Source organism: Scyliorhinus torazame, chromosome 17, assembly GCF_047496885.1.
Source record: "Scyliorhinus torazame isolate Kashiwa2021f chromosome 17, sScyTor2.1, whole genome shotgun sequence".
NCBI lineage: Eukaryota > Metazoa > Chordata > Chondrichthyes > Carcharhiniformes > Scyliorhinidae > Scyliorhinus > Scyliorhinus torazame.
The window spans coordinates 187,920,560-187,933,676 of NC_092723.1; the positions used below are offsets into that span (position 1 = coordinate 187,920,560).

The 13,117-nt window shown below is 46.3% G+C and overlaps 1 protein-coding gene across 1 annotated transcript in view; it reads right to left on the bottom strand.

The window, feature by feature from the left end:
- Window positions 1–308: 308 nt before the first annotated feature.
- arl6ip1 (ARL6 interacting reticulophagy regulator 1) overlaps window positions 309–13,117 on the bottom strand; it is a 40,370-nt gene continuing 27,561 nt past the window's right edge. The window contains exons 5-6 of the mRNA XM_072481860.1: window positions 3,811–3,895; window positions 309–958 (exon numbers count right to left, since the gene is read on the bottom strand). Coding sequence (XP_072337961.1) covers window positions 840–958; window positions 3,811–3,895 — 204 coding nt within the window. The 3' untranslated portion in view covers window positions 309–839. The remainder of the gene's footprint in view (window positions 959–3,810; window positions 3,896–13,117) is intronic.

Below are 13,117 nucleotides of genomic sequence, written 5' to 3' on the forward strand. Positions count from 1 at the left end.
TGACTTTGCACAGGAATGTGTTAGCGTATGAGAGGATCCAAGCAGACTGATTACAGCGTAGTGTCTGCGGCCCAAACATCTTCATTGATGACCTTCCCTCTGTCATTAGGTCAGAAATGGAGATGCTCGCTGATGATTGCACAATGTTTAATACCATTTGGTCACTGCTTACACGAGATGGATGAAGGATGAATTACGGCTGATTTACGTTCAGTCCATGTGAAAGCCACCTACTTGGTGCTTTATTTAGTGAGAACCCTCCAGAGATTACAGTTAAACACAACTAAAATGTACATTCACCACAAATATACACAAAAACATTTATATAGAGTGAAAGACAATCCTATTTACATGTGACTTCAAACATACAATTACACAGTAGTCATATGGATATACGGTTTCTGATACTGACAGCTGGTATCCACTCATGCTCTAGCAGGAACACAGGTGACTGATTGCACAGATATCAAGCACTTCAATAATTCCATGTAACAGAATCATTTCTAATTAAACTTCCAGTGCAGTTATGGCTTAAAAAAAACTTCAAAACAAATCACGAACATTGACAATGGGGGAAAATATCAGTTGAAAGCAGGTCTTTAAAACTAAATAGCAATTCCTGATCTGAAAAAATTACCAGCCTTGAAATGAGAAACAAAACCTAATTATTATGAAATATCATGCCCGTTTGCTATATAAACACTTGGCTTCCTCTTCACCTTCACATTCACACATTATAGCTGAGCATACTAAGAGCTTTATACTTTTTTGATTCAGCAAGACTGCCAATAAGGTCATCAGAGATCAGATCATTTTTAACGCTGACAAATCCACTTCTGTTACTCATTTTTCTTCTCCTTTTGCTTCAGTAGTTTGTTAATTTCTCGCTTGGCCATCCCCACGTACTTTGTGATGAGTCGATGTCGATTCAGACCAGGCAGCAGGAGTATGAAGCTCACTGAAAACAACAAAAGATTTGATTATACCAAGAAAGGGAAGGAAACAAATAACTGCACAGATCCAGATAAAAATGATCATTGGATCCAACAAGTTACATTAATGTGGTTGGACGTGAAAAATAACAAGAGGAAGTGAGCAGTAATCAGGTTTTCAATCAAGTTACAACAGATATACACACGGCACAGGCAGACAGACAGACACACAATCACCGACACCCCCCCGCACAATCACCGACACCCCCCCCCGCACAATCACCGACACCCCCCCCCGCACAATCACCGACACAACCCCGCACAATCACCGACACCCCCCCCGCACAATCACCGACACCCCCCCCGCACAATCACCGACACCCCCCCCGGACAATCACCGACACCCCCCCGCACAATCACCGACACCCCCCCCCGCACAATCACCGACACCCCCCCCGCACAATCACCGACACCCCCCCGCACAATCACCGACACCCCCCCGCACAATCACCGACACACCCCCCCCCGCACAATCACCGACACACCCCCCCCCGCACAATCACCGACACACCCCCGCACAATCACCGACACCCCCCGCACAATCACCGACACCCCCCCGCACAATCACCGACACCCCCCCCCGCACAATCACCGACACCCCCCCCGCACAATCATCGACACCCCCCGCACAATCACCGACACCCCCCGCACAATCACCGACACCCCCCCACACAATCACCGACACCCCCCCACACAATCACCGACACCCCCCCACACAATCACCGACACCCCCACACAATCACCGACACCCCCCCACACAATCACCGACACCCCCTCACAATCACCGACACACCCCCACACAATCACCGACACACCCCCACACAATCACCGACACCCCCCACACAATCACCGACACGCCCACACAATCACCGACACACGCCCACACAATCACCGACACACGCCCACACAATCACCGACACACGCCCACACAATCACCGACACACGCCCACACAATCACCGACACACGCCCACACAATCACCGACACACGCCCACACAATCACCGACACACGCCCACACAATCACCGACACGCCCACACAATCACCGACACACGCCCACACAATCACCGACACACGCCCACACAATCACCGACACCCACCCACACAATCACCGACACCCACCCACACAATCACCGACACCCACCCACACAATCACCGACACCCACCCACACAATCACCGACACCCACCCACACAATCACCGACACCCACCCACACAATCACCGACACCCACCCACACAATCACCGACACACCCACACAATCACCGACACACACCCACACAATCACCGACACACACCCACACAATCACCGACACACACCCACACAATCACCGACACACACCCACACAATCACCGACACCCACCCACACAATCACCGACACACACCCACACACACCGACACACACCCCGACACACACACACACCCCGACACACACCCCGACACACACACACCGACACACACACCCCGACACACACACACACCGACACACACACACACACACCCCGACACACACACACACACACCCCGACACACACCGACACACACACACACCGACACACACACACACACCGACACACACACACACACACACACACCGACACACACACACACCGACACACACACACACCGACACACACACACACACACCGACACACACACACACACCGACACACACACACACACCGACACACACACACACACCGACACACACACACACACACCGACACACACACACACACACCGACACACACACACACACACCGACACACACACACACACACCGACACACACCGACACGCACACACCGACACGCGCACACACCGACACACACACACACCGACACACACACACACCGACACACACACACACCGACACACACACACACCGACACACACCGACACACACCGACACCGACACCGACACACACACACACCGACACTCTCTCTCTCTCTCTCTCAACTCCTGGAGGAACCTGCAGGCAGAAACTGGTTTGCTTTTTCAGGGATATTCCTGATGATTGCACCACGTTCAGCAGTATAGAGAGAGAAAGGGAATATTATGGGGATAAGGTGGAAAAGTGTTGTGGATTAGATCAGATCAGCCATTATCTCAGTGAATGGCAGAGAAGACTCGATGGGCCGAGTGGCCTACGTCTGCTCCTACGTCTTATTTGCAACCCCTCTGATACAGTCGGTGTCCATATGCAGCAATATCTGGACAATATTCAGGTTTGTGCCAAGTGGCGAATGACAGCAAGCTGCACACAAGGGCCAGGCAAAGACCCTCTCTAATAAGAGATTTTAACCATCTCCCTTCACAAGGCACAAGTGGGCAGAGCAGATCAGTGACAAATGTATTATGCTCCGGGACATGACAATAAAGGAACTATTTAACGAATGCTAAAAGATGGTCAGGAAAGCCTCCCAACCCAGAGCCATCAGTCTTCTCCACTTAACGGCATTAAGCCAAAAATGACTAACCAGAGTCTCACCTTGGAGGAGGTAAGACCCTTGAAAGGTTCGTTAAGGGAGTGACCCTTCAGGCACACACACTGACAAATTTCACAACAGGACCCCGAATCAGAAAGAGGATTTTTATTATTGTTTAAATTAAGCCAGTGTCCAGCGGCTGCCCAATCCAATGTATCACAACATCCACTTCAAGAGTTCAATGCTACATCGCAGAATTTAACCTGCTTGAGACATGGGAAACATGCACAAGGTACACCAACATAACAATATAACCCATGGCCCATACTTATCCCCACACTGACCTTCCAAACGTAATGAAAGACAAAATGTAAACGGGTTTGCTAACTTACCAATCAAGTAGGTGAGGAAGAGATTGTGAACTTGTTGTCCAATCCAAGCCACCACAGAGAGAAAGCTGACCACGGTCATGAAATACTAGAGCAAAGAATGTTGAAATTAGCTTCCCACTAATTACACGACTGGTGTTATTATTCCATAATAGAAACAGGTTATGTTCCTTAATTGTTGGCTTACGATGAACGTCTGAGGATCCTGGGATTATATTCATTGGAGTTTAGGAGGTTGAGGGGAGATCTAATAGAAACTTACAAGATAATGAATGGCTTAGATAGGGTGGATGTAGGGAAGTTGTTTCCATTAGCAGGGGAGACTAGGACCCGGGGGCACAGCCTTAGAATAAAAGGGAGTCACGTTAGAACAGAGATGAGGAGAAATTTCTTCAGCCAGAGAGTGGTGGGTCTGTGGAATTCATTGCCACAGAGGGCAGTGGAGGCCGGGACGTTGAGTGTCTTTAAGACAGAAGTTGATAAATTCTTGATTTCTCGAGGAATTAAGGGCTATGGAGAGAGAGCGGGTAAATGGAGTTGAAATCAGCCATGATTGAATGGTGGAGTGGACTCGATGGGCCGAATGGCTTTACTTCCACTCCTATGTCTTATGGTCTTACAGGCAGAAAAATAGAAATCTAATGGCAAGTTGATTATTAATGATCCTGGACAATGGTATTAGTTAGTCGGATAAGTATTTGGGAAAAAGCATTGGCAGAGCATCACTATAGCACAGGGTTTTTCAAAGTGCAGGCCACGACCCTACGAGTGGGTTGTGGAGCAATCTGTCGCGGTGTTCCTGATCCCAAAAGAAGTGCACAACGGCTGCTGCCAGTATTTAAAATGAGAACGGCTGTATTATCAGCCATGCAGTCTTCTGACCACAAGTGGCAGCAGTGAGGTCACGTGGCCTGAATGTACACTTGATGCCAAACGCCCTGTACAGAGGCAAGCTTCTTCCATTTACTCAGGTCTCTGATGGACAGTCTATAAATAAGAAACTTGACTTAACTTGGGAACAAAGCAGTATAGATGATTTCTTGAGGTACGGTTTTGTTAATTGTGCCAATGCACATCTGGATGCAAAGTCCATGTGTGTTCTATGCAGGGAAGTACTGGCGAATGAGAGTTTAAAACCCTCAAAACTGCAAAGACATTTGAAAACTAAGCATGGGGAGCTGGAGAACAAACTTCAGGATGCAAAGAGAACTTAAAACATCATAAGAACATAAGAACTAGGAGCAGGAGTAGGCCATCTGGCCCCTCGAGCCTGCTCCGCCATTCAATGAGATCATGGCTGATCTTTTGTGGACTCAGCTCCACTTTCCAGCTCGAACACCATAACCCTTAATCCCTTTATTCTTCACAAAACTATCGCTATCTTAAAAACATTTAATGAAGGAGCCTCAACTGCTTCACTGGGCAAGGAATTCCATAGATTCACAACCCTTTGGGTGAAGAAGTTCCTCCCAAACTCAGTCCTAAATCTACTTCCCCTTATTTTGAGGCTATGCCCCCTAGTTCTGCTTTCACCAGCCAGTGGAAACAACCTGCCCGCATCTATCCTATCAATTCCCTTAATAATTTTATATGTTTCTATAAGATCCCCCCTCATCCTTCTAAATTCCAACGAGTACAGTCCCAGTCTACTCAACCTCTCCTCGTAATCCAACCCCTTCAGCTCTGGGATTAACCTAGTGAATCTCCTCTGCACACGCTCCAGTGCCAGTACGTCCTTTCTCAAGTAAGGAGACCAAAACTGAACACACTACTCCAGCTGTGGCCTCACTAACACCTTATACAATTGCAGCATAACATAGAACATAGAAAATACAGCACAGAACAGGCTCTTCGGCCCATGATGTTGTGCCGAACCTTTGTCCTAGATTAATCATAGATTATCATTGAATTTACAGTGCAGAAGGAGGCCATTCGGCCCTTTGAGTCTGCACCGGCTCTTGGAAAGAGCACCCTACCCAAACTCAACACCTCCAGCCAACACCAAGGGCAATTTTGGACATTAAGGGCAATTTATCATTGGCCAATTCACCTAACCTGCACATCTTTGGACTGTGGGAGGAAACCGGAGCATCCGGAGGAAACCCACGCAGACACGGGGAGGACGTGCAGACTCCGCACAGACAGTGACCCAAGCCGGAATCGAACCTGGGACCCTGGAGCTGTGAAGCAATTGTGCTATCCACAATGCTACTGTGCTGCCCTTAAGAACAAATAAATCTACACTATATCATTTTACCGTAATCCATGTACCTATCCAATAGCTGCTTGAAGGTCCCTAATGTTTCCGACTCAACTACTTCCACAGGCAGTGCATTCCATGCCCCCACTACTCTCTGGGTAAAGAACCTACCTCTGATATCCCTCCTATATCTTCCACCTTTCACCTTAAATTTATGTCCCCTTGTAATGGTTTGTTCCACCCGGGGAAAAAGTCTCTGACTGTCTACTCTATCTATTCCCCTGATCATAGAACATAGAACAATACAGCGCAGTACAGGCCCTTCGGCCCACGATGTTGCACCGAAACAAAAGCCATCTAACCTACACTATGCCATTATCATCCATATGTTTATCCAATAAACTTTTAAATGCCCTCAATGTTGGCGAGTTCACTACTGTAGCAGGTAGGGCATTCCACGGCCTCACTACTCTTTGCGTAAAGAACCTACCTCTGACCTCTGTCCTATATCTATTACCCCTCAGTTTAAAGTTATGTCCCCTCGTGCCAGCCATATCCATCCGCGGGAGAAGGCTCTCACTGTCCACCCTATCCAACCCCCTGATCATTTTGTATGCCTCTATTAAGTCTCCCCTTAACCTTCTCTCCAACGAAAACAACCTCAAGTCCATCAGCGTTTCCTCATAAGATTTTCCCTCCATACCAGGCAACATCCTGGTAAATCTCCTCTGCACCCGCTCCAAAGCCTCCACGTCCTTCCTATAATGCGGTGACCAGAACTGTACGCAATACTCCAAATGCGGCCGTACCAGAGTTCTGTACAGCTGCAACATGACCTCCCGACACCGGAACTCAATCCCTCTACCAATAAAGGCCAACACTCCATAGGCCTTCTTCACAACCCTATCAACCTGGGTGGCAACTTTCAGGGATCTATGTACATGGACACCTAGATCCCTCTGCTCATCCACACTTTCAAGAACTTTACCATTAGCCAAATATTCCGCATTCCTGTTATTCCTTCCAAAGTGAATCACCTCACACTTCTCTACATTAAACTCCATTTGCCACCTCTCAGCCCAGCTCTGCAGCTTATCTATATCCCTCTGTAACCTGCTACATCCTTCCACACTATCGACAACACCACCGACTTTAGTATCGTCTGCAAATTTACTCACCCACCCTTCTGCGCCTTCCTCTAGGTCATTGATAAAAATGACAAACAGCAACGGCCCCAGAACAGATCCTTGTGGTACTCCACTTGTGACTGTACTCCATTCTGAACATTTCCCATCAACCACCACCCTCTGTCTTCTTTCAGCTAGCCAATTTCTGATCCACATCTCTAAATCACCCTCAATCCGCAGCCTCTGTATTTTTTGCAATAGCCTACCGTGGGGAACCTTATCAAACGCTTTGCTGAAATCCATATACACATCAACTGCTCTACCCTCGTCTACCTGTTCAGTCGCCTTCTCAAAGAACTCAATAAGGTTTGTGAGGCATGACCTACCCTTCACAAAGCCATGCTGACTATCCCTGATCATATTATTCCTATCTAGATGATTATAAATCTTGTCTCTTATAATCCCCTCCAAGACTTTACCCACTACAGACGTGAGGCTCACCGGTCTATAGTTGCCGGGGTTGTCTCTGCTCCCCTTTTTGAACAAAGGGACCACATTTGCTGTCCTCCAGTCCTCTGGCACTATTCCTGTAGCCAATGATGACATAAAAATCAAAGCCAAAGGTCCAGCAATCTCTTCCCTGGCCTCCCAGAGAATCCTAGGATAAATCCCATCAGGTCCTGGGGACTTATCTATTTTCAGCCTGTCCAGAATTGCCAACACCTCTTCCCTACGTACCTCAATGCCATCTATTCTATTAGCCTGGGGCTCAGCATTCTCCTCCACAACATTATCTTTTTCCTGAGTGAATACTGACGAAAAATATTCATTTAGTATCTCACCTATCTCTTCAGACTCCACACACAATTTCCCATCCCTGTCCTTGACTGGTCCTACTCTTTCCCTAGTCATTCGCTTATTCCTGACATACCTATAGAAAGCTTTTGGGTTTTCCTTGATCCTTCCTGCCAAATACTTCTCATATCCCCTCCTTGCTCGTCTTAGCTCTCTCTTTAGATCCTTCCTCGCTACCTTGTAACTATCCATCGCCCCAACCGAAACTTCACACTTCATCTTCACATAGGCCTCCTTCTTCCTCTTAACAAGAGATTCCACTTCCTTGGTAAACCACGGTTCCCTCGCTCGACGCCTTCCTCCCTGTCTGACCGGTACATACTTATCAAGAACACGCAGTAGCTGATCCTTGAACAAGCCCCACTTATCCAGTGTGCCCAACACTTGCAGCCTACTTCTCCACCTTATCCCCCCCAAGTCACGTCTAATGGCATCATAATTGCCCTTCCCCCAGCTATAACTCTTGCCCTGCGGTGTATACTTATCCCTTTCCATCATTAACGTAAACGTCACCGAATTGTGGTCACTGTCCCCAAAGTGCTCTCCTACCTCCAAATCCAACACCTGGCCTGGTTCATTACCCAAAACCAAATCCAACGTGGCCTCGCCTCTTGTTGGCCTGTCAACATATTGTTTCAGGAAACCCTCCTGCACACACTGTACAAAAACCGACCCATCTATTGTACTCGAACTACATCTTTTCCAGTCAATATTTGGAAAGTTAAAGTCTCCCATAATAACTACCCTGTTACTTTCGCTCATATCCAGAATCATCTTCGCCATCCTTTCCTCTACATCCCTAGAACTATTAGGAGGCCTATAAAAAACTCCCAACAGGGTGACCTCTCCTTTCCTGTTTCTAACTTCAGCCCATACTACCTCGGAAGAAGAGTCCCCATCTAGCATCCTCTCCGCCACCGTAATACTGCTCTTGACTAGCAGCGCCACACCTCCCCCTCTTTTGCCTCCTTCTCTGAGCTTACTAAAACACCTAAACCCCGGAACCTGCAACATCCATTCCTGTCCCTGCTCTATCCATGTCTCCGAAATGGCCACAACATCGAAGTCCCAGGTACCAACCCATGCTGCCAGTTCCCCTACCTTGTTTCGTATACTCCTGGCATTGAAGTAGACACACTTCAAACCACCTACCTGAACACTGGCCCCCTCCTGCGACGTCAAATCTGTGCTCCTGACCTCTATACTCTCATTCTCCCTTACCCTAAAACTACAATCCAGGGGCATCTTATAAACCTCTATCAAGTCGCCCCTCATCCTTCTCCGTTCTAATGAGAAAAGGCCTAGCACCCTCAACCTTTCCTCGTAAGACCTACTCTCCATTCCAGGCAACATCCTGGTAAATCTTCTTTGCACCTTTTCCAAAGCTTCCACATCCTTCCTAAAATGAGGCGACCAGAACTGTACACAGTACTCCAAATGTGGCCTTACCAAAGTTTTGTACAGCTGCATCATCACCTCACGGCTCTTAAATTCAATCCCTCTGTTAATGAATGCGAGCACACCATAGGCCTTCTTCACAGCTCTATCCACTTGAGTGGCAACTTTCAAAGTTGTATGAACATAGACCCCAAGATCTCTCTGCTCCTCCACATTGCCAAGAACTCTACCGTTAACCCTGTATTCCGCATTCATAGTTGTCCTTCCAAAATGGACAACCTCACACTTTTTAGGGTTAAACTCCATCTGCCACTTCTCAGCCCAGCTCTGCATCCTATCTAGGTCTCTTTGCAGCCGACAACAGCCCTCCTTACTATCCACAACTCCACCAATCTTCGTATCGTCTGCAAATTTACTGACCCACCCTTCAACTCCCTCATCCAAGTCATTAATGAAAATCACAAACAGCAGAGGACCCAGAACTGATCCCTGCCTAGTCTTAAACTCCATCTCGCTAGCAATGAAGGACAAAATTCTATTTGCCTTCTTAATCACCTGTTGCACCTGTAAACCAACTTTTTGCGACTCATGCACTAGCACACCCAGGTCTCTCTGCACAGCAGCATATTTTAATATTTTATCATTTAAATAATAATCTCTTTTGCAGTTATTCCTACCAAAATGGATAACCTCACATTTGTCAACATTGTATTCCATCTGCCAGACCCTAGCCCATTTACTTAGCCTATCCAAATCCCTCTGCAGGCTTCCGGTATCCTCTGCACTTTTTGCTTTACCACTCATCTTAGTGTCATCTGCAAGCTTGGGACACATTGCCCTTGGTCCCCAACTCCAAATCATCTATGTAAATTGTGAACAATTGTGGGCCCAACACTGATCTCTGAGGGACACCACTAACTACTGATTGCCAACCAGAGAAACACCCATTAATCCCAAATCTTTGCTTTCTATTAATTAACCAATCCTCTATCCATGCTACCACTTTCCCCTTAATGCCATGCATCTTTATCTTGTGCAGCAACCTATTGTGTGGCACCTTGTCAAAGGCTTTCTGGAAATCCAGATATACCACATCCATTGGCTCCTCGTTATCTACCGCACTGGTAATGTCCTCAAAAAACTCCACTAAATTAGTTAGGCACGACCTGCCCTTTATGAACCCATGCTGCGTCTGCCCAATGGGACAATTTCCATCCAGATACCTCGCTATTTCTTCCTTGATGATAGATTCCAGCATTTTCCCTACTACCGACGTTAAGCTCACTGGCCTATAATTACCCGCTTTCTGCCTACCTCCTTTTTTAAATAGTGTCATGTTTGCCAATTTCCAATCTGCCGGGACCACCCCAGAGTCTAGTGAATTTTGGGAAATTATCACGCGTGCACTTGCAATTTCCCTAGCCATCTCTTTTAGCACTCTGGGATGCATTCCATCAGGGCCAGGAGTCTTGTCTTCCTTTAGCCCCATTAGCTTGCCCATCACCACCTCCTTAGTGATAACAATCATCTCAAGGTCCTCACCTGTCATAGCCTCATTTCCATCAGTCACTGGCATGTTATTTGTGTCTTCCACTGTGAAGACCGACCCAAAAAACCTGTTCAGTTCCTCATCCATTTCCTCATCTCCCATTATTAAATCTCTCTTCTCATTCTCTCAAGGACCAATATTTACCTTAGCCACTCTTTTTTGTTTTATATATTTGTAGAAACTTTTACTATCTGTTTTTATATTCTGAGCAAGTTTACTCTCATAATCTATTTTACTTTTCTTTATAGCTTTTTTAGTAGCTTTCTGTTGCCCCCTAAAGATTTCCCAGTCCTCTAGTCTCCCACTAAACTTTGCCATTTTGTATGCTTTTTTCTTCAATTTGATACTCTCCCTTATTTCCTTAGATATCCGATTTTCTCTCTTTCTACTGTCCTTCCTTTTTGTTGGTATAAACCTTTGCTGAGCACTGTGAAAAATCGCTTGGAAGGTTCTCCACTGTTCCTCAACTGTTTCACCATAAAGTCTTTGCTCCCAGTCTACCTTAGCTAGCGCTTCTCTCATCCCATTGTAATCTCCTTTGTTTAAGCACAAAACACTAGTGTTTGATTTTACCTTCTCACCCTCCATCTGTATTTTAAATTCCACCATATTGTGATCGCTCCTTCCGAGAGGATCCCTACTGTGAGATCATTAATCAATCCTGTCTCGTTACACAGGACCAGATCGAGGACCGCTTGTTCCCTCATAGGTTCCATTACATACTGTTCTAGGAAACTATCGCGGATACATTCTATCAACTCCTCCTCAAGGCTGCCTTGACCGACCTGGTTAAACCAATCGACATGTAGATTAAAATCCCCCATGATAACTGCTGTACCATTTCTACATGCATCAGTTATTTCTTTGTTTATTGCCTGCCCCACCATAATGTTACTATTTGGTGGCCTGTAGATTACTCCTATCAATAACTGTTTTGCCTTACTATTCCTGATTTTCACCCAAATGGATTCAACCTTATCCTCAATAGCACCGATGTCATCCCTTACTATTGCCCGGATGTCATCCTTAAATAACAGAGTTACACCACCTCCCTTACCATCCACTCTGTCCTTCCGAATAGTTTGATACCCTTGGATATTTAACTCCTAGTCGTGACCATCCTTTAACCATATTTCAGTAATGGCCATGGATGATTTGCGCCATCAATTCATTTACCTTATTCCGAATACTACGAGCATTCAGATAAAGTACACTTATGTTGGCTTTTATACCTCTGTTTTGAATCTTAGCACCTCGATCAGTAACCTCTCCTAAGTTATATTTCCTCCTAACTTTTCTCCTAATTTTCCTTGTCGTTGAACCCATATCTTCATGTAACAACCTGCCGCATTGCTTACCATTTATATTTTTACTTCCCGTTTTATTCCTTTTAGTATTACTGGGCCTATTCACTGAGCTCCCCTCAGTCACTGTACCTTGTACTGTCGCCCTTTTTGATTTTTGACTATGGCTTCTCTGCCTTACACTTTCCCCCTTACTGCCTTTTGATTCTGTCCCCGTTTTACTACCTTCCGACTTCCTGCATTGGTTCCCATCCCCCTGCCACATTAGTTTAAACCCTCCCCAACAGCTCTAGCAAACTCCCCCCCCCCAGAACATCGGTTCCAGTCCTGCCCAGGTGCAGACCGTCTGGCTGAAGCTTCAACCAATCAGCTGAAGTCCTTAGCAGAAATTTATCATCGGATGACAAAGCACAATTAGCCTCTTACATGGTAGCTTACCGTTTCTTAAAGAGAAAAGGCCTCACACTATAGCAGAGAGATTAATTCTCCCTGCAGCATTAGACATGGCTCGTACAGTCCTAGAGGGGTCAGCTGAAAAACTGAAATGCATCTCATTTAGTGATAACAGTGGCTTGCCGAATGTGTGATATTGCTGAGAATTTAAAGTCCAGCTTATTTCTCGTTTAAAGTCAGTACAGGAGTTCTCAATACAACTGAAAGAAAGTGCAGATGCTTAGAATTGCGTAACCATACTAGTTTACGTTAGGCATGTTTGGCAAAATGAATTTGTTGAGGATTTGCTGTGCTGCCTGATTTTACCAGCCCACACGACTGGCGCAGAGATTTTTGAATAATTGAATAGTTATGCGGTTGGAAAATGTGGACTCAACTGGGTTCATTGCAGAGGAATCACTAGCGATGGAGCAGCCATCATGAT